Raw genomic sequence first — 20,828 nt, 5'->3', positions numbered from 1 at the left:
GCATTTATGTTTATATATTATATATATATATATATATATATATATATATATATATATATATATGTAATTTTATACAATATTTTTAATAATTTTGTGCATTAAACAAAATGTGTGTACACTGTACCACCGGAAAGCGATGGTGTCACTATGGGTATCCGGATAATAAGTCGACAGTTATAAGGTTGACAAGCAAATATTCAATACCAAATTGTCAACATGCATATGGTTGACATGGTCCAAAGGTCGACATGAGTTTTTTTTGGAATTTTTCTTCATTTTTAGGACTACTTCATACTTTACTATCCACGTGGACTACAATTGAGAACAGCTTAGCGAAGCGGAGTGAGGCACCTTGCCTGAAGCTTCACTCGCCATAAGAGGGAAAGCGGTGCACTAATTGGGGGTCTATGTGGTGGAAGGAAAATTTTGATACCAAAAAACCAACAAAAATTCATGTAGACCTTTTAAATGAGATGACCATTTGGTGTCGACCTTTTGACCCATAACCGTTACTATCTCAGTTGCGCTCAAAAATGCCCATATTTTGGAATATTCCGTATTTTAGAATTTTGGATATGGGAGACAACACATACATAAACTTTCAATCAGATACTTTAAAAATAAAGTGAGTAGTCATGAAACGCCCGCTATTTTTAAAGCAAACATACATCCCTCTCCCTCCAAGTTTAAGACCTATGCTATGAGTTCCAAATAAATGTATCTATCACACTTTCAAATTACTGCTCTAAAGCTGCATTAAGACTAAGTAAAAGGTGGTAGAGTAGTGCATGCAGGACCCTTGCCAAGTGAGACATAATTAGAGATCCACATACATCAAACCATCTAAGGCTGGTATACTTCATTATACATATATGTGTTGTGCCTCAAAGAAACGACTGTTCTGCATGTTACAAACAGTACCCCCCCCCCCCCCCCCCCCCCCGAAAAAATATATATGTGGATAAATACCAGAGAACTGCAAACGACTGACAGAGCACAAATAATGCTGATGACAGATGTTTGAATTACAGTCAGACAAAAAATCACCCAGCCCAAGTATCAGACAGCCGGGGCTGGTTCTGACTATAAGAGTATAATGCGCCCCTGCTATAGTAAAAAACCAGCCCCACGCTGTTCTGCACCAGGATGGGACTTTTCTAAAGGGGAATAGTATGACTCACTGTCCACTATAAAATTTGCAGCACTTAAAAAAAAAAAAAAAAAAAAAATGCAGCACTTGCAATATGTACCCTAGTGTTAAATAAGTTATAACGTATACAATGCGGTTGCAAGCAACATACACTACTGATCATCTAAGCTGGTGGAGATGGGATAACCCAGGTTTAAAAAACAAACATACCAAAAAAAATGACAGAAATGAGATTGCAGACCTAAAAAAACATAACTGCATTGGATACACAATGGCAGCAGATCTCTCCAGCACAAAGGCAATCTGATCTGCACAACATCTTTATTACAAGGACAAACATTTATGTTTCTCTGAAGAATCAATGAAGAAAAACCTTTTACCTTTCTAACGCAGCTCTTCTCTTTTCAACAAATTCATTGGATGAAGAGTCCTCTTTTCCTACCTTTACTTTAGTCATACCTTTAAATAAAATATTACAATTAACCATTTTAGCCAATACTTAAGAGTATTCACCACTAACGACATCTAGATTTGGTAATAAATAACTAGAAAATGATCGCTTTTTTTGTCGTTTTTTTGTACTAGTTACAGAGGTGTAATTCAACACTTTGCACAACCCATCAGCTGCAAGGGACAAGCCTATGTTCTTAAAATGCATTTTTATTACAGGCATATAGCCGTATACTGGAGCAACTACTTTCTGGGAAGAGTCACAAAATATTATTTGTAATATATTACATTATTTCACATTAGTAATAAATCAGATGTTCCATAAGAACTTTTAGTAATAGTATCAAACAATAAAACTTTTTTTTCTTCATCTGAAACTGGCAGCCTTCCACCGGTCTCTGATACACTGGAAACAAAATACCGTCCCCCACCATCAGTGTGTCTGAGTAACACTCTTATGTGCACCAGTATTATTCTGTAAATACAGCAAGCACTCAATTTCCTGCAGCGTCTTCCTTTTCCTTTCAAGTGACTTTTTTGTGTAATACAGACCTGTTCACTCTTTTTTTTTTTTTTATCCCCTACATTGTTTGAGTGGCTTATCTACTTCCCATGACAATCCAACAGTTTCCTGCCTGAGGAAAAACACTGTATTCTTGCAGAAAAATCTACCCATGAACTATGAATTTATAAAGTGAATTTCTGCAGGGTTACTGTTCACGAGAAACTTGGAGGAATGTTCTGGGATTTCACAAAGGTCAAATCTTACCTACAATACTTTTCTCTGGAGCTGGAGGAACAATATATCCAATGTGCATGTATTTTGCTGCTAGTTTACTATGAAGGCCAAGGAAGTCACTAAACCTTCTCTTCACAGAGAATTCGTTGTTGGTGAACATAGACAGGGAGGTCTACAGGAGATAAAAAAATACATATATAGACTTATGTATGTTGGGTCATCAAATGCTGCATATAATAAAAGCAGTGCCTTTCAGACCACTGGTATTTAAACATTAAATAAGTCACGATAACAATGTGCAAATAGCAGAAATCATGTTAATCATCTGTACATCTAGAACAATCATCAATATATCAATGAACAGCCAAAACGACAAATTAATAAAATTCCACAGACTTGCTGATTAGAGTTCTGAATACTAAATTGGCAATGAGATCACCGTGCTGTTCAGACAAACCGAGGTAAAGAGTGAAGAGCATTCGGAGCGTCTCTACCACAGTTATCTGAACACAAGTCATTCTAAATGCCAGCAAGAAATGAAGAGCTATTTTCTCATGTCCTGTTCAGTATTGAAATGTCACTAAGTGCTTATATGACTGAGCCCTTCATTATAATACTGTGCAATTAGATGCACATGGGGAAGCATTATAAGAACAATATCTGAAACATGTGTTTTTTTTTTTTTTTATATAAAGTTAACATCTTACCAATAGAAAAAAAAAAAGCCAGAATATGCCAGTTTTGGTGTTATTAGCAGTTACAATCCACTAAAAACAGGGCTGCCTAACACTATCTGGATGCTGAGGGGGCGTGGCCACAGGAAGGGGCGCTGCTATGCCCTCATTCCTTACTTATCCATCTCGGCACATGCACCAGGAATGGCACTTCAGGGGGGTTAGAATCATGCCTACTCTTCCCCTACAGCATCCCAGGTAACCCATATGTGCGACCACTGGCCCTCATTCCGAGTCGTTCGCTCGGTATTTTTCTTCGCATCGCAGCGTTTTTCTGCGACTGCGCCAAGTAATTTTGCTATGAAGATAGTATTTTTACTCACGGCTTTTTCTTCGCTCCGGCGATCGTAGTGTGATTGACAGGAAATGGGTGTTACTGGGCGGAAACACGGCGTTTTATGGGCGTGTGGATAAAAACGCTACCGTTTCCGGAAAAAACGCGGGAGTGGCTGGAGAAACGGAGGAGTGTCTGGGCGAACGCTGGGTGTGTTTATGACGTCAAACCAGGAACGACAAGCACTGAACTGATCGCAGATGCCGAGTAAGTCTGAAGCTACTCTGAAACTGCTAAGTAGTTTGTAATCGCAATATTGCGAATACATCGGTCGCAATTTTAAGAAGCTAAGATACACTCCCAGTAGGCGTAGGCTTAGCGTGAGCAACTCTGCTAAATTCGCCTTGCGAGCGATCAACTCGGAATGAGGGCCACAGCTAGAAAAAATAAGATTTTACTTACCGGTAAATCTATTTCTCGTAGTCCGTAGTGGATGCTGGGGACTCCGTAAGGACCATGGGGAATAGCAGGCTCCGCAGGAGACTGGGCACTCTAAAGAAAGATTTAGTACTATCTGGTGTGCACTGGCTCCTCCCTCTATGCCCCTCCTCCAGACCTCAGTTAAGGAAACTGTGCCCGGAAGAGCAGACATAAGGAAAGGATTTTGGAATCTCGGGTAAGACTCATACCAGCCACACCAATCACACCGTATAACTTGTGATACACTTATCCAGTCAACAGTATGAACAACAGGGCATCAACAATGGATGCCAACATAACATAACCCATTATTAAGCAATAACTATGTACACGTATTGCAGAAAGTCCGCACTTGGGACGGGCGCCCAGCATTCACTACGGACTATGATAAATAGATTTACCGGTAAGTAAAATCTTATTTTCTCTGACGTCCTAGTGGATGCTGGGGACTCCGTAAGGACCATGGGGATTATACCAAAGCTCCCAAACGGGCGGGAGAGTGCGGATGACTCTGCAGCACCGAATGGGCAAACTCAAGGTCCTCCTCAGCCAGGGTATCAAACTTGTAGAATTTTGCAAATGTGTTTGAATCCGACCAAGTAGCAGCTCGGCAAAGCTGTAATGCCGAGACCCCTCGGGCAGCCGCCCAAGAAGAGCCCACCTTTCCTTGTGGAATGGGCTTTCACTGATTTTGGATGCGGCAATCCAGCCGCAGAATGAGCCTGCTGAATCGTGTTACAGATCCAGCGGGCAACGGTTTGCTTTGAAGCAGGAGCACCCAACTTGTTGGGGGCATATAGGATAAACAGCGAGTCAGTTTTCCGGACTCCAGCCGTTCGGGCTACATAAATCTTCAAAGCCCTGACTACATCTAGTAACCTGGAATCCTCCAAGTCACAAGTAGCCGCAGGCACTACAATAGGTTGGTTCAAATGAAAAGATGACACCGCCTTTGGCAGAAATTGGGGACGAGTCCGCAATTCTGCCCTGTCCATATGAAAAACCAGATAGGGGCTTTTACATGACAAAGCCGCCAATTCTGACACACGCCTAGCCGAAGCTAATGCCAATAGCATGACCACCTTCCACGTGAGATACTTCAGCTCCACGGTCTTAAGTGGTTCAAACCAGTGGGATTTTAGGAAACCCAACACCACGTTGAGATCCCAAGGTGCCACTGGTGGCACAAAAGGGGGCTGAATATGCAGCACTCCCTTAACAAACGTCTGAACTTCAGGAAGAGACGCCAGTTCCTTTTGAAAGAAAATGGATAGGGCCGAAATCTGGACCTTTATGGATCCCAACTTCAAGCCCATAGTCACTCCAGACTGTAGAAAGTGCAGAAATCTGCCCAGTTGGAATTCCTCTGTAAGGGCCTTCCTGGCCTCACACCAAGCATCATATTTTCGCCATATGCGGTGATAATACTTTGCTGTCACGTCCTTCCTAGCCTTTATCAGCGTAGGAATAACTTCCTCCGGAATGCCTTTTTCCGCTAGGATCCGGCATTCAACCGCCATGCCGTCAAACGCAGCCGCGGTAAGTCTTGGAACAGGCAGGGCCCCTGTTGCAACAGGTCCTGTCTGAGAGGCAGAGGCCATGGGTCCTCTGTGAGCATTTCTTGCAATTCCGGGTACCAAGGTCTTCTTGGCCAATCCGGAACAATGAGTATTGTTCTCACTCCTCTTCTTCTTACGATTCTCAGTACCCTGGGTATGAGACGAATAGGAGGGAACACATAGACCGACTGGAACACCCACGGTGTTACCAGGGCGTCCACAGCTATCGCCTGAGGCTCTCTTGACCTGGCGCAATACCGTTGCAGCTTTTTGTTGAGACGGGACGCCATCATGTCTACCTGTGGCAGTTCCCATCGACTTGTAATCTGAATGAAGACTTCTTGATGAAGTCCCCACTCTCCCGGGTGGAGGTCGTGCCTGCTGAGGAAGTCTGCTTCCCAGTTGTCCACTCCCGGAATGAACACTGCTGACAGTGCTTGTACGTGATTCTCCGCCCACCGAAGAATCCTGGTGGCTTCCGCCATCGAGACTCTGCTTCTTGTGCCGCCCTGGCGGTTTACATGAGCCACCGCGGTGATGTTGTCTGACAATCAGCACCGGTTGGTTGCGAAGCAGGGGCTCCGCTTGACTCAGGGCGTTGAATATGGCCCTTGGTTCCAGGATATTTATGTGCAGACAAGTTTCCTGACTTGACCACAACCCTTGGAAGTTTCTTCCCTGAGTGACTGCCCCCCCACCCTCACATCCGTGGTCACCAGGACCCAGTCCTGTATGCCGAAACTGCGGCCCTCGAGAAGGTGAGCACTCTGTAGCCACCACAGAAGAGACACCCTGTCCCTGGGGGACAGGGTGATCAGCCGATGCATCTGAAGATGCGATCCGGACCATTTGTCCAACAGATCCCATTGAAAGATCCTCGCATGGAACCTGCCGAAGGGAATGGGTTCGTACGATGCCACCATCTTTCCCAGGACTCGCGTGCAGTGATGCACCGACACCTGTTTCAGTTTTAAGAGGTCTCTGACTAGAGTCACAAGCTCTTGAGCCTTCTCCGTCGGGAGAAACACCTTCTTCTGGTCTGTGTCCAGAATCATGCCCAGAAAGGGCAGACGCGTCATAGGAATCAGCTGCGACTTTGGGATATTCAGAATCCAGCCATGCTGTTGCAACACTTCCTGTGAGTGCGCTACGCTGATCTGCAACTGCTCCCTCGACCTCGCCTTTATGAGGAGATCGTCCAAGTATGGGATAACTGTGAATCCTTGCTTTCTCAGGATCACCATCATTTCTGCCATTACCTTGGTAAATATTCTTGGTGCCGTGGACAGACCAAACGGCAACGTCTGGAATTGGTAATGACAGTCATGTACCACAAATCTGAGGTACTCCTGATGAGGCGGATAAATGGGGACATGCAAGTAAGCATCCTTGATGTCCAGAGACACCATAAAATCCCCCTTTTCCAGGCTTGCAATGACCGCTCTGAGCGATTCCATTTTGAACTTGAATCTTTTCAGATAAATGTTCAGGGACTTTAAATTTAATATAGGTCTGACCGAACCGTCCGGTTTTGGTACCACAAACATTGTGGAATAGTATCCCTTCCCCTGTTGATGAAGGGGAACCTTTACCACCACCTGCTGGAGAAATAGCTTGCGAATTGCCGCTATCACTACTTCCCTTTCTATGGGGGAAGCTGGCAGGGCCGATTTTAGGTAACGTTGAGGGGGCATCACCTCGAATTCCAGCTTGTATCCCTGAGACACAATCTGAATAGCCCAGGGATCCACCTGTGAGCGAACCCACTGGTGGCTGAAATGTCGGAGACGCGCCCCCACCACTCCTGGCTCCACCCGTGGAGCCCCAGCGTCATGCGGTGGATTTAGTGGAAGCCGGGGAGGACTTCCGTTCCTGGGAACTAGCTGTAAGGTGCAGCTTTTTTCCTCTGCCCCTGCCTCTAGCAAGAAAGGAAGCACCTCTGACCTTCTTGCTTCTTTGTGCGCGAAAGGACTGCATTTGGTAATACGGTGCTTTCTTCGGTTGTGAGGGAATATATAGCAAAAAGTTTGACTTCCCAGCAGTAGCTGTGGAAACCAGGTCCGAGAGACCGTCCCCAAACAATTCCTCACCCTTGTAAGGTAACACCTCCATGTGTTTTTTGGAGTCGGCATCACCTGTCCACTGCAGAGTCTACAGGACCCTCCTGGCAGAAATTGACATTGCATTAATTCTAGACCCCAGTAGGCAAATGTCCCTCTGGGCATCCCTCATATAAAGGACAGTGTCTTTTATATGCCCCAGGGTCACCATAATGGTATCCCTGTCTAAGGTATCCATTTCCTCAGACAGATTATCTGTCCACGCTGCTACAGCACTACACATCCACGCCGACGCAATTGCCGGCCTCAGTAGAGTCCCTGAATGTGTATAAACAGATTTCAGGATACTTTCCCGCTTTCTATCTGCAGGATCCTTTAGGGTGGCCGTATCCTGCGACGGCAGAGCCACCTTCTTAGATAAGCGTGTCAGAGCTTTATCTACCCTAGGGGAGGATTCCCAGCGCACCCTGTCCTCTGGCGGGAAAGGGTACGCCATAAGTAACCTTTTGGAAATCAGGACTTTCTTATCTGGGGAATCCCACGCTCTTTCACATAACTCATTTAACTCATGTGAAGGGGGAAAAGTCACCTCTTGCTTTTTCTCCCCATACATATAAACCCTCTGGTCAGGGACAGGGTTTACCTCTGATATGTGTAAAATATCCTTCATCGCTATAATCATGTAACGTATAGCTTTTGTCATTTTTGGTTGCAATTTTGCATCATCGTCGTCAACACTGGAGTCAGAATCCGTGTCGACATCTGTGTCAACCATTTTGGATAGTGGGCGCTTTCGAGACCCTGAGGGCTTCTGCACTGTAGGATCAGGCATGGGTTGAGACCCTGACTGGCCCGAGGTATCAGCTTTATTCAACCTTTTATGTAAGGAGTTTACATTATCATTTAACACCTTCCACATATCCATCCAATCAGGTGTCGGCACCGTCGGCGGCGACACGTCAGTCAACTGCACTTGCTCTGCCTCCACATAGCCCTCTTCGTCAAACATGTCGACACACGCGTACCGACACACCACACACACAGGGGAAGATCTAAATGAGGACAGGACCCCCACAAGGCCTTTTGGAGAGACAGAGAGAAAGTTTGCCAGCACACACCCCAGCGCTATATAACCCAGGGATTACACAGTAACTTAGTGTTTACCCAGTAGCTGCTGTATTATGATTATTTGCGCCTAAATTTATGTGCCCCCCCTCTCTTTTTTTACCCTTCTACCGTGATTCTGCAGGGGAGAGCCTGGGGAGCTTCCTCTCAGCGGAGCTGTGGAAGGAAAATGGCGCTGGTGAGTGCTGAGGAAGAAGGCCCCGCCCCCTCAGCGGCGGGCTTCTGTCCCGCGATTTCTTGCAAAATAAATGGCGGGGGCTCATACATATAACAGTGTGCCACTGTTTATATGCAGCATTCGCCAGGAGGTAACAATTGCTGCCCAGGGCGCCCCCCCCTGCGCCCTACAGTGACCGGAGTGTGTGGGTTAGTGTGGGCGCAATGGCGCACAGCTGCAGTGCTGTGCGCTACCTCATGTGAAGACAGGAGTCTTCTGCAGCCGATTTCGATGTCTTCTCCGCTTCTGCCGGCTTCTGTCTTCTGGCTCTGCGAGGGGGACGGCGGCGCGGCTCCAGGAACGGACGACAAGGTCAGGTCCTGTGTTCGATCCCTCTGGAGCTAATGGTGTCCAGTAGCCTAAGAAGCGCAACCTAGCCGCAGTTAGTAGGTTTGCTTCTCTCCCCTCAGTCCCTCGTAGCAGAGAGTCTGTTGCCAGCAGAAGCTCTCTGAAAATAAAAAAACCTAACTAAAATACTTTCTTATTAGCAAGTTCAGGAGAGCTCACTAAAAGCACCCAGCTCTGTCCGGGCACAGATTCTAACTGAGGTCTGAAGGAGGGGCATAGAGGGAGGAGCCAGTGCACACCAGTAGTACTAAATCTTTCTTTAGAGTGCCCAGTCTCCTGCGGAGCCCGCTATTCCCCATGGTCCTTACGGAGTCCCCAGCATCCACTAGGACGTCAGAGAAACAACGTTTAACAGTTTATAGCATCAGCGTGTCAGTCTTCGTTTACAATGGAGAAACAGTGACTGCATATAACAAACTTACCCAGGTTTTAGAATCTTATACAAGGTAATAAATCCATACATTTATAATTTAATAACATTGGAACGAACCTTGGTGGTTACTCTGTATGCCATATAAGCATTCATTCCATCCCCTAAAATAGAAAATGGAACACATTTAAAACAAAAAGCACCCACTTCTATTCTTAAATATGTAGGATGCTTTATCAAAAGCAGTACACCTAAAAATACATAAAAATGGTAGAGCAATCACTGTAGCACTGCATGATGGTACAGACATCTTACCCATGCAAAAGAAAATGAATGGAAATGATGGATCTGTCTAACATACAAGGAGAGTCACATCTGTTTTCTGGAGAAACATTTACTAATGGCAGAATATTCAAATACATTCATTAAGTACCTACCAACTTTTTCTGGGTCTGAAACACCAATTTCAACATCAAAGAAATCTCCATTTGCTTCCTCTTCAATCTGTGTAAATAAATTGGGTTACCCTCAGAGGCACTTATGAAATGATTAAAAAAATAAGAATTTACTTACCGATAATTCTATTTCTCGTAGTCCGTAGTGGATGCTGGGGACTCCGCCAGGACCATGGGGAATAGCGGCACCGCAGGAGACAGGGCACAAAAGTAAAAGCTTTAGGATCAGGTGGTGTGCACTGGCTCCTCCCCCTATGACCCTCCTCCAAGCCTCAGTTAGGATACTGTGCCCGGACGAGCGTACACAATAAGGAAGGATTTTGAATCCCGGGTAAGACTCATACCAGCCACACCAATCACACTGTACAACCTGTGATCTGAACCCAGTTAACAGCATGATAACAGCGGAGCCTCTGAAAAGATGGCTCACAACAATAACCCGATTTTTGTAACAATAACTATGTACAAGTATTGCAGACAATCCGCACTTGGGATGGGCGCCCAGCATCCACTACGGACTACGAGAAATAGAATTATCGGTAAGTAAATTCTTATTTTCTCTGACGTCCTAAGTGGATGCTGGGGACTCCGTCAGGACCATGGGGATTATACCAAAGCTCCCAAACGGGCGGGAGAGTGCGGATGACTCTGCAGCACCGAATGAGAGAACTCCAGGTCCTCCTCAGCCAGGGTATCAAATTTGTAGAATTTTTCAAACGTGTTTGCCCCTGACCAAGTAGCAGCTCGGCAAAGTTGTAAAGCCGAGACCCCTCGGGCAGCCGCCCAAGATGAGCCCACCTTCCTTGTGGAATGGGCATTTACATATCTTGGCTGTGGCAGGCTTGCCACAGAATGTGCAAGCTGAATTGTACTACACATCCAACTAGCAATCGTCTGCTTAGAAACAAGAGCACCCAGTTTGTTGGGTGCATACAGGATAACAGCAAGTCAGTTTTCCTGACTCCAGCCGTCCTGGAAACCTATATTTTCAGGGCCCTGACAACATCTAGCAACTTGGAGTCCTCCAAGTCCCTAGTAGCCGCAGGTACCACAATAAGCTGGTTCAGGTGAAACGCTGACACCACCTTAGGGAGAAACTGGGGACGAGTCCGCAGCTCTGCCCTGTCCGAATGGACAATCAGATATGGGCTTTTGTGAGACAAAGCCGCCAATTCTGACACTCGCCTGGCCGAGGCCAGGGCCAACAGCATGGTCACTTTCCATGTGAGATATTTCAAATCCACAGATTTGAGCGGTTTAAACCAATGTGATTTGAGGAATCCCAGAACTACGTTGAGATCCCACAGTGCCACAAAAGGGGGTTGTATATGCAGTACTCCCTTGACAAACTTCTGGACTTCAGGAACTGAAGCCAATTCTTTCTGGAAGAAAATCGACAGGGCCGAAATTTGAACCTTAATGGACCCCAATTTGAGGCCCATAGACACTCCTGTTTGTAGGAAATGCAGGAATCGACCGAGTTGAAATTCCTCCGTGGGGGCCTTCCTGGCCTCACACCATGCAACATATTTTCGCCAAATGCGGTGATAATGTTGTGCGGTCACCTCCTTCCTGGCTCTGACCAGGGTAGGGATGACCTCTTCCGGAATGCCTTTTTCCCTTAGGATCCGGCGTTCAACCGCCATGCCGTCAAACGCAGCCGCGGTAAGTCTTGGAACAGACATGATCCTTGCTGAAGCAAGTCCCTTCTTAGTATCTCTTGAAGTTCCGGGTACCAAGTCCTTCTTGGCCAATCCGGAGCCACGAGTATAGTTCTTACTCCTCTCCGTCTTATAATTCTCAGTACCTTGGGTATGAGAGGCAGAGGAGGGAACACATACACCGACTGGTACACCCACGGTGTTACCAGAGCGTCCCAGCTATTGCCTGAGGGTCTCTTGACCTGGCGCAATACCTGTCCAGTTTTTTGTTCAGGCGGGACGCCATCATGTCCACCTTTGGTCTTTCCCAACGGTTCACAATCATGTGGAAGACTTCCAGATGAAGTCCCCACTCTCCCGGGTGGAGGTCGTTCCTGCTGAGGAAGTCTGCTTCCCAGTTGTCCACTCCCGGAATGAACACCGCTGACAGTGTTATCACATGATTTTTCGCCCAGCGAAGAATCCTTGCTGCCATTGCCCTCCTGCTTCTTGTGCCGCCCTGTCTGTTTACGTGGGCGACTGCCGTGATGTTGTCCGACTGGATCAGCACCGGTTGACTTTGAAGCAGAGGTCTTCCTAGGCTCAGAGCATTGTAAATTGCCCTTAGCTCCAGTATATTTATGTGGAGAGAAGTCTCCAGACTTGACCACACTCCTTGGAAATTTCTTCCCTGTGTGACTGCTCCCCAGCCTCTCAGGCTGGCATCCGTGGTCACCAGAACCCAGTCCTGAATGCCGAATGTGCTGCCCTCTAGTAGATGAGCACTCTGCAGCCACCACAGAAGAGACACCCTTGTCCTTGGAGACAGGATTATCCGCTGATGCATCTGAAGATGCGATCCGGACCATTCGTCCAGCAGATCCCACTGAAAAATTCTTGCGTGAAATCTGCCGAATGGAATCGCTTCGTAAGAAGCCACCATTTTTCCCAGGACTCTTGTGCATTGATGCACTGACACTTGGCCTGGTTTTAGGAGGTTTCTGACTAGCTCGGATAACTCCCTGGCTTTCTCCTCCGGGAGAAACACCTTTTTCTGGACTGTGTCCAGAATCATCCCTAGGAACAGCAGACGTGTCGTCGGAAACAGCTGCGATTTTGGAATATTTAGAATCCACCCGTGCTGTCGTAGAACTACTTGAGATAGTGCTACTCCGACCTCCAACTGTTCTCTGGACCTTGCCCTTATCAGGAGATCGTCCAAGTAAGGGATAATTAAGACGCCTTTTCTTTGAAGAAGGATCATCATTTCGGCCATTACCTTGGTAAAGACCCGGGGTGCCGTGGACAATCCAAACGGCAGCGTCTGAAACTGATAGTGACAGTTCTGTACCACGAACCTGAGGTACCCTTGGTGAGAAGGGCAAATTGGGACATGGAGGTAAGCATCCTTGATGTCCAGGGACACCATATAGTCCCCTTCTTCCTGGTTCGCTATCACTGCTCTGAGTGACTCCATCTTGATTTGAACCTTTGTATGTAAGTGTTCAAAGATTTCAGATTTAGAATAGGTCTCACCGAGCCGTCTGGCTTCAGTACCACAATATAGTGTGGAATAATACCCCTTTCCTTGTTGTAGGAGGGGTACTTTGATTATCACCTGCTGGGAATACAGCTTGTGAATTGTTTCCAATACTGCCTCCCTGTCGGAGGGAGACGTTGGTAAAGCAGACTTCAGGAACCTGCGAGGGGGAGACGTCTCGAATTTCCAATCTGTACCCCTGGGATACTACTTGTAGGATCCAGGGGTCCACTTGCGAGTGAGCCCACTGCGCGCTGAAACTCTTGAGACGACCCCCCACCGCACCTGAGTCCGCTTGTACGGCCCCAGCGTCATGCTGAGGACTTGGCAGAAGCGGTGGAGGGCTTCTGTTCCTGGGAAGGGGCTGCCTGCTGCAGTCTTCTTCCCTTTCCTCTATCCCTGGGCAGATATGACTGGCCTTTTGCCCGCTTGCCCTTATGGGGACGAAAGGACTGAGGCTGAAAAGACGGTGTCTTTTTCTGCTGAGATGTGACTTGGGGTAAAAAAGGTGGATTTTCCAGCTGTTGCCGTGGCCACCAGGTCCGATGGACCGACCCCAAATAACTCCTCACCTTTATACGGCAATACTTCCATGTGCCATTTGGAATCTGCATCACCTGACCACTGTCGTGTCCATAAACATCTTCTGGCAGATATGGACATCGCACTTACTCTTGATGCCAGAGTGCAAATATCCCTCTGTGCATCTCGCATATATAGAAATGCATCCTTTAAATGCTCTATAGTCAATAAAATACTGTCCCTGTCAAGGGTATCAATATTTTCAGTCAGGGAATCCGACCAAGCCACCCCAGCGCTGCACATCCAGGCTGAGGCGATCGCTGGTCGCAGTATAACACCAGTATGTGTGTATATACTTTTTAGGATATTTTCCAGCCTCCTATCAGCTGGCTCCTTGAGGGCGGCCGTATCTGGAGACGGTAACGCCACTTGTTTTGATTTATCTGATTCAGGAAAAACTACAGGTAGTTTTTTCACACCCCACATAATACCCTTTTTTGTGGTACTTGTAGTATCAGAAATATGTAACACCTCCTTCATTGCCCTTAACATGTAACGTGTGGCCCCTAATGGAAAATACGTTTGTTTCTTCACCGTCGACACTGGAGTCAGTGTCCGTGTCTGTGTCGACCGACTGAGGTAAATGGGCGTTTTAAAGCCCCTGACGGTGTTTGAGACGCCTGGACAGGTACTAATTGGTTTGCCGGCCGTCTCATGTCGTCAACCGACCTTGCAGTGTGTTGACATTATCACGTAATTCCCTAAATAAGCCATCCATTCCGGTGTCGACTCCCTAGAGAGTGACATCACCATTACAGGCAATTGCTCCGCCTCCTCACCAACATCGTCCTCATACATGTCGACACACACGTACCGACACACAGCACACACACAGGGAATGCTCTGATAGAGGACAGGACCCCACTAGCCCTTTGGGGAGACAGAGGGAGAGTTTGCCAGCACACACCAAAACGCTATAATTATACAGGGACAACCTTATATAAGTGTTTTCCCTTATAGCATCTTAATATATAATAATATCGCCAAATAAGTGCCCCCCCTCTCTGTTTTAACCCTGTTTCTGTAGTGCAGGGGAGAGCCTGGGAGCCTTCCTAGCAGCGGAGCTGTGTAGGAAAATGGCGCTGTGTGCTGAGGAGAATAGGCCCCGCCCCCTTTTCGTCGGGCTTCTTCTCCCGTTTTTCTGACAACCTGGCAGGGGTTAAATACATCCATATAGCCCCAGAGGCTATATGTGATGTATTTTTAGCCAGCATAGGTACTTTCATTGCTGCCCAGGGCGCCCCCCCCCAGCGCCCTGCACCCTCAGTGACCGTTGGTGTGAAGTGTGCTGAGAGCAATGGCGCACAGCTGCAGTGCTGTGCGCTACCTCATGAAGACTGAGAAGTCTTCAGCCGCCGATTTCTGGACCTCTTCTCTCTTCAGCATCTGCAAGGGGGTCGGCGGCGCGGCTCCGGTGACCCATCCAGGCTGTACCTGTGATCGTCCCTCTGGAGCTAGTGTCCAGTAGCCTAAGAAGCCAATCCATCCTGCACGCAGGTGAGTTCACTTCTTCTCCCCTAAGTCCCTCATTGCAGTGAGCCTGTTGCCAGCAGGACTCACTGAAAATAAAAAACCTAACAAAACTTTTACTCTAAGCAGCTCTTTAGGAGAGCCACCTAGATTGCACCCTTCTCGGCCGGGCACAAAAACCTAACTGAGGCTTGGAGGAGGGTCATAGGGGGAGGAGCCAGTGCACACCACCTGATCCTAAAGCTTTTACTTTTGTGCCCTGTCTCCTGCGGAGCCGCTATTCCCCATGGTCCTGACGGAGTCCCCAGCATCCACTTAGGACGTCAGAGAAAATAAATAAATAAAACACACACACACACCACAAAAGTTAATGCTGGCCACATGTATTATTTCAGTCACAAACTGATAAGCCTACCATTACAGCATATGTGGCCATACATTGACTAATCCGATTATTGCGCTCTGCAGTAAGACTATTGCCTTCATGGGCAGACACCGTTGTAAAGGCCCATGCACACAGGGCGATTTTGAGCTCAAAGTAGCTCACTTTTGGCATTTTGAGCTCGAACTCGTCTTGTGTGTATGGCCTAGCGATGAGCGCTAATGCACGCTCCCGCATCATCGCTAGCCGCCGCCGTCCAACTGTGTAAAGTGCTTCACCCCCCCTTGAACATCGCTGGCACAGAGAAAAATCGCTCAGTGTGTATGCACTGAGCTATTTTCCTGCCAGCTATGTCCACAATCATCGCTGTGCATACTCACTGGGCAAAAACGCCCTCTGTGTATGCACCTTAAGACTATGCGCTAATGCGCAGTCATTTCTCAACCGCATTAACAGGCTGGAAGTAATTCCGCGGCACTGTCCCATTCTATAGGCAAAGGCAATACGAGTATGGATCCTGCTGCCTGGGAATAGAACATAACGCCCTTCCACGTTATGCAAGGATTAGACTAAAAATACCATAGTTTAATGAGTAATAGTATTTTGTTATTTAACCAATGTTTAGTTATTGAGTTATTTGAACCCATTCTATAGTCTAGAATAATAGCAGATATACTAAGGTCATACTACTGGCTTTACTATTAAGATTAAGAGTTGGACATTAGTTTGACTGCACTATTGATGGGGATTTGACATTAGATATAATATAGTTTAACATAATATCCGTCTATATATATATATATATATATATGCTTTTATTATGTAGTTGTACAAGAATTTTTCATGTATTTTAAACAACTGCACAAAGTTTGTTTCAGCAAGTTTTACTTGCATAACACATCCATGTGTAAAAAAAAACAACCAGTATATATATATATACACACACATTATATATATATATATTGTGCAATTGTAATGTTCTCTGATTTTTTACAGATTTTGGAGACAATACTTTCACCACAAGCACACCAAAATGTATAACCAATATTAACTGCGAGCACTGGACATACCTCATCTCTTGAGCGATCATAAATAACAGGTGCAGAAATATTAATAGCTTCCATCCGTGGAGTAATGAGTGATGTGGGTGTTACAGGAGTGATAGCAGGGCTGGGTTCTGAGGAAAGTATAAGCTCCCTCTCAGGACTATCCAGGGAGACTTCATCTGTAGCTTCTAAAACACAAACCAATTAGATATACAGAAAAAAGTACTTTTCCAATTATGTAGTGACCAGATTTGTCATGTACATTTTAACTTATCCTAGCAAAACCTGACAGCAGTTTAAATGAAAAAATAAACAAATATGAAAAATAAAAAACAAACAATTTTCAAAACTGTACCCCCTCTGTTTTGCCCAACCTTGAATTTATCTTTTGCTAAAATGCTAATTAGCTGCAGGTTAATGTCATGTGACCATTCAGGACCTACCAGAAAACATTTCTCTTAACGTGCAGACGTTCTACAGTTCACATACTGATTCTATGGGGCATATCCAATTGCCCGTGAACTTTTGCCCACAAAACCTCGCAAACAATTTTGGATTAACGGGGGTAAGTGTGTTCCCTATACATGAAAAATATTGGTTGTGGGGTATTTTGCAGTCAAAATCCCACGAGAGGGCAATTTTTTGTAAAACACAGTCTGTAGATGGCGGTCGATGCTATTTTCGTGGGGATGGGGCAGGTGAAAGTATAGTGTGAGCAGGGTGACCAGGTGCAGGGTGAGTTGTAGTATAGTGTGTGCAGGGCTATGGGCAGTACCTGTTCTGGGCCTAGACGGGGCATGGAAGCAGTCTGTGATACTGGAGAAAAGACGGAGCAGGACATTGTGGCAGAAGGTAATTAAGGACTAATTAAGCTAATTGGAAACTTCCAGTTGCTAAATCAGTCATTAGGGGGGCTGTCAGAAGGATTCCAGAGCAAGTTCTGACAATTTTTCCTTAAAATAAGGACCTAAGGAAAAATTAGACATGCTCTGGTTGCGCTCAAAAATATAAATACCCTACTGCCAACTGAACACCAAAAATCTTGCAACTGCAAGAAATACCCGTCAGGCGTGAGATATTTTGTAAACTCGCACCTAATTGAATATGCCCCTAAGAAGCAAAGTGCGTATACTCCCGAGTCCTCGCTCACCCTAATAGGGCCCATACACTTATACGATATGGCATACAATCATGTGTTTTGATCGCATCTGTGTGATCAATCGCATGATTGTATGCACATATTGTGCACCATGCGACGCGCGAGCACGCCAGTCGGCCATCGCGTTGCATGGTCTTATGTGCTGCCCTTAATATTTATCGCAGTGCAGTGCGATTGCATGTGTTTTTGTTAACACATGTGACATACCGCACTGCGACGGGCACCAGCCGGGGGCAGCCAGAAGCCGCTCCCACACGGCGGTGACGTGCCCATCACGAGATTACCATGTGATCTATCGCATGGTAATCACTTTGGCAGTTCAGTGCGATTTCATCGCACCAGTGCGATTTAATTGCGGGGCATCGCACAAGTGTATGGAGGGTATTACATGAGATGAGAACTGGGAATTTCAGAATACAGACAAAAACAGGGACAGTCTATGGGGTTGACTCAATTAGCCATGAACCAGATCCCAATTGACTTGCCCCAAAGGGCCGTGTACAAACATTTGCTGGTTCCAGGGCAAGATGAGGCCCCATTGTCAGCATTTCCACACCAATACAACAGCAACTTTCCCCCCTCACAACTAATTGAATCGATCCCTGTGGGTAAACATGTATGTTAAATTAAGGAGGCTTGCTGTAATATATACTTATTAAATTTTACAATGATTGCTGGTGACAAAGGCACAGCAACGTCCTGCACCAAAACCGAAGATTAGCAACAATATAAAGCTGAGGATAAGCAGACCAGTACAGACACAAAGAAGAAGATATACAGATGTATCCACATTTATCTTGACGGTTAATAGGATTAACTGTGACTGGCCAGTCAGACTTAGTGGTCTATTCATGAAGCAGTGAAAAGTGTGGAGAAGTGAGCCAGTGGAGAAGTTACCCATGGCAACCAATCAGCATTGAAGTAACATTTGTAATTTGCATACTATACAATTGTACGGAGCAGCTGATTGGTTGCCATGGGCAACTTCTCCACAGGCTCACTTCTCCACGCTTTTCACTGCTTCATGAATAGACCCCTATATCCCCTGCTGTAATGACTTAATCCCCTGCTGTATTGTTCACTGTATTGTACTGCAGTTGAGAACAATAGATGAAGGGTTTATGCTAATAAATCATGTTGTGATTAGGCACAGAAAACTACTCAATATAACGGTGGACCCATCTGTACCAGTTACAAAGGACTGGTGCGTCTCTACATTCTAAAAGCAGTGGTTCTAACTTCTAGTCCTCAAGTACCACCAACAGGTCATGCTTTTAAGGATCTCTTAAATCATTTACAGATGTAGTAATTTATATTGCTGGGTCAGTAATTATCCCACGGACAGAACTTCTCAAAACATGAACTGTTGGGAAAGGGTGATGGTTCAGAACCACTGTTCTAAAGTATATTTCTCCAAACATGCCAGCTGTTTATCTATGGGGGGGATTAAACTGTACGCGATGTGTGGCGGACATCGCTGCTCACATACTGGCCAATTACAGTAGTTCCGACTTTGCAGGTTTTCCCTAGCACCTCTGCGTGATGTGTGGGAAAACTTGTGATGCCGGCAGGAGTGATGCGCTATTCCGGACAGCAGATTACAAATTCGACACTATGCTTGTGGCTGGCTTCTTGGAATGCCAACACCGGCATCCCAACTGGGGTCACAAGCCCAGCACCGGAATCTCAACAGCCGGAACCCTGAAGAAGCGTGTGCTGGCCCATCTGATTGGCAAGCCGCCGGGGTGGGGGTGGGGGGTGGGGGCGGGGGGGGGGGGAGAGTTAGGGTTAGGCTGCTGGGAGGGAGGGTTAGGGGGCCACTGGGGGAAGGTAAGTATACTCACCTTCCCCGTCGGGATCCTCGACATCAGAATGCCGCCGTCAGTATTCTGACCACCAGCATCCCAACCACCGTCATATCAATCCCAACCCAATTTACTCTCTGTGCAATTTCCCCATAATACTTCTTCAGATTTAAATCCCAGTGACATACTGTAGTAAACAACTTGAAAAGAAAGACGACACTGGGACAACACTAGGACAAGACTTTATAGTTACTAATTATTGAGGAAACTATTAGTATTAAATCCACTATTAGCATTAAATCCAGGACGGTAGTCACAAGAAATCACCCCATTAGTTGAAAGCCATTCTGCTAGAATACTGTGACAGACAATGGCACTAAAAATACACAAACACAGAAATGTAGGCTGTGCAGGTGTGTATTTAAAGCCTCAAACACAAATTATAAGCCGTACTTATTTTGTTATTTTTTATGTCCATTTCATTTGACTAATTGGAATCATCTTAAACCAAATAGTAGTGTGCTGGCAGACAGCAGGGAAATGGTGGCTAAAAGGATTAGGAGACGCAGTACGCAAAAATAAATTCTAAAAATAGCAAAGTGGGCAGGTCACGTAAAACACATTTACTGCTAGGATACAGTTTACATAAAAAGCATAGAAAAAAAAATAAGAATTTACTTACCGATAATTCTATTTCTCATAGTCCATAGTGGATGCTGGGGACTCCGAAAGGACCATGGGGAATAGCGGCTCCGCAGGAGACTGGGCACAAAAGTAAAAAGCTTTAGGACTACCTGGTGTGCACTGGCTCCTCCCCCTATGACCCTCCTCCAAGCCTCAGTTAGGATACTGTGCCCGGACGAGCGTACACAATAAGGAAGGATTTTGAATCCTGGGTAAGACTCATACCAGCCACACCAATCACACCGTACAACTTGTGATCTGAACCCAGTTAACAGCATGATAACAGAAGGAGCCTCTGAAAAGATGGCTCACAACAACAATAACCCGATTTTTGTAACAATAACTATGTACAAGTAATGCAGACAATCCGCACTTGGGATGGGCGCCCAGCATCCACTACGGACTATGAGAAATAGAATTATCGGTAAGTAAATTCTTATTTTCTCTAACGTCCTAGTGGATGCTGGGGACTCCGAAAGGACCATGGGGATTATACCAAAGCTCCCAAACGGGCGGGAGAGTGCGGATGACTCTGCAGCACCGAATGAGAGAACTCCAG

The 20,828-nt window shown here is 46.0% G+C and overlaps 1 protein-coding gene across 2 annotated transcripts in view; it reads right to left on the bottom strand.

The window, feature by feature from the left end:
- SNX2 (sorting nexin 2) overlaps positions 1-20,828 on the bottom strand; it is a 129,223-nt gene that overhangs the window by 74,546 nt on the left and 33,849 nt on the right. For both annotated transcript variants that reach the window (XM_063964214.1, XM_063964213.1), the window contains exons 3-7: positions 16,646-16,809; positions 9,944-10,010; positions 9,627-9,670; positions 2,370-2,511; positions 1,531-1,609 (exon numbers count right to left, since the gene is read on the bottom strand). In XM_063964214.1, coding sequence (XP_063820284.1) covers positions 1,531-1,609; positions 2,370-2,511; positions 9,627-9,670; positions 9,944-10,010; positions 16,646-16,809 — 496 coding nt within the window. The remainder of the gene's footprint in view (positions 1-1,530; positions 1,610-2,369; positions 2,512-9,626; positions 9,671-9,943; positions 10,011-16,645; positions 16,810-20,828) is intronic.

Source organism: Pseudophryne corroboree, chromosome 1 (genome assembly GCF_028390025.1).
Source record: "Pseudophryne corroboree isolate aPseCor3 chromosome 1, aPseCor3.hap2, whole genome shotgun sequence".
Lineage (NCBI taxonomy): Eukaryota > Metazoa > Chordata > Amphibia > Anura > Myobatrachidae > Pseudophryne > Pseudophryne corroboree.
This window is presented reverse-complemented; position numbering and strand designations above follow the sequence as displayed.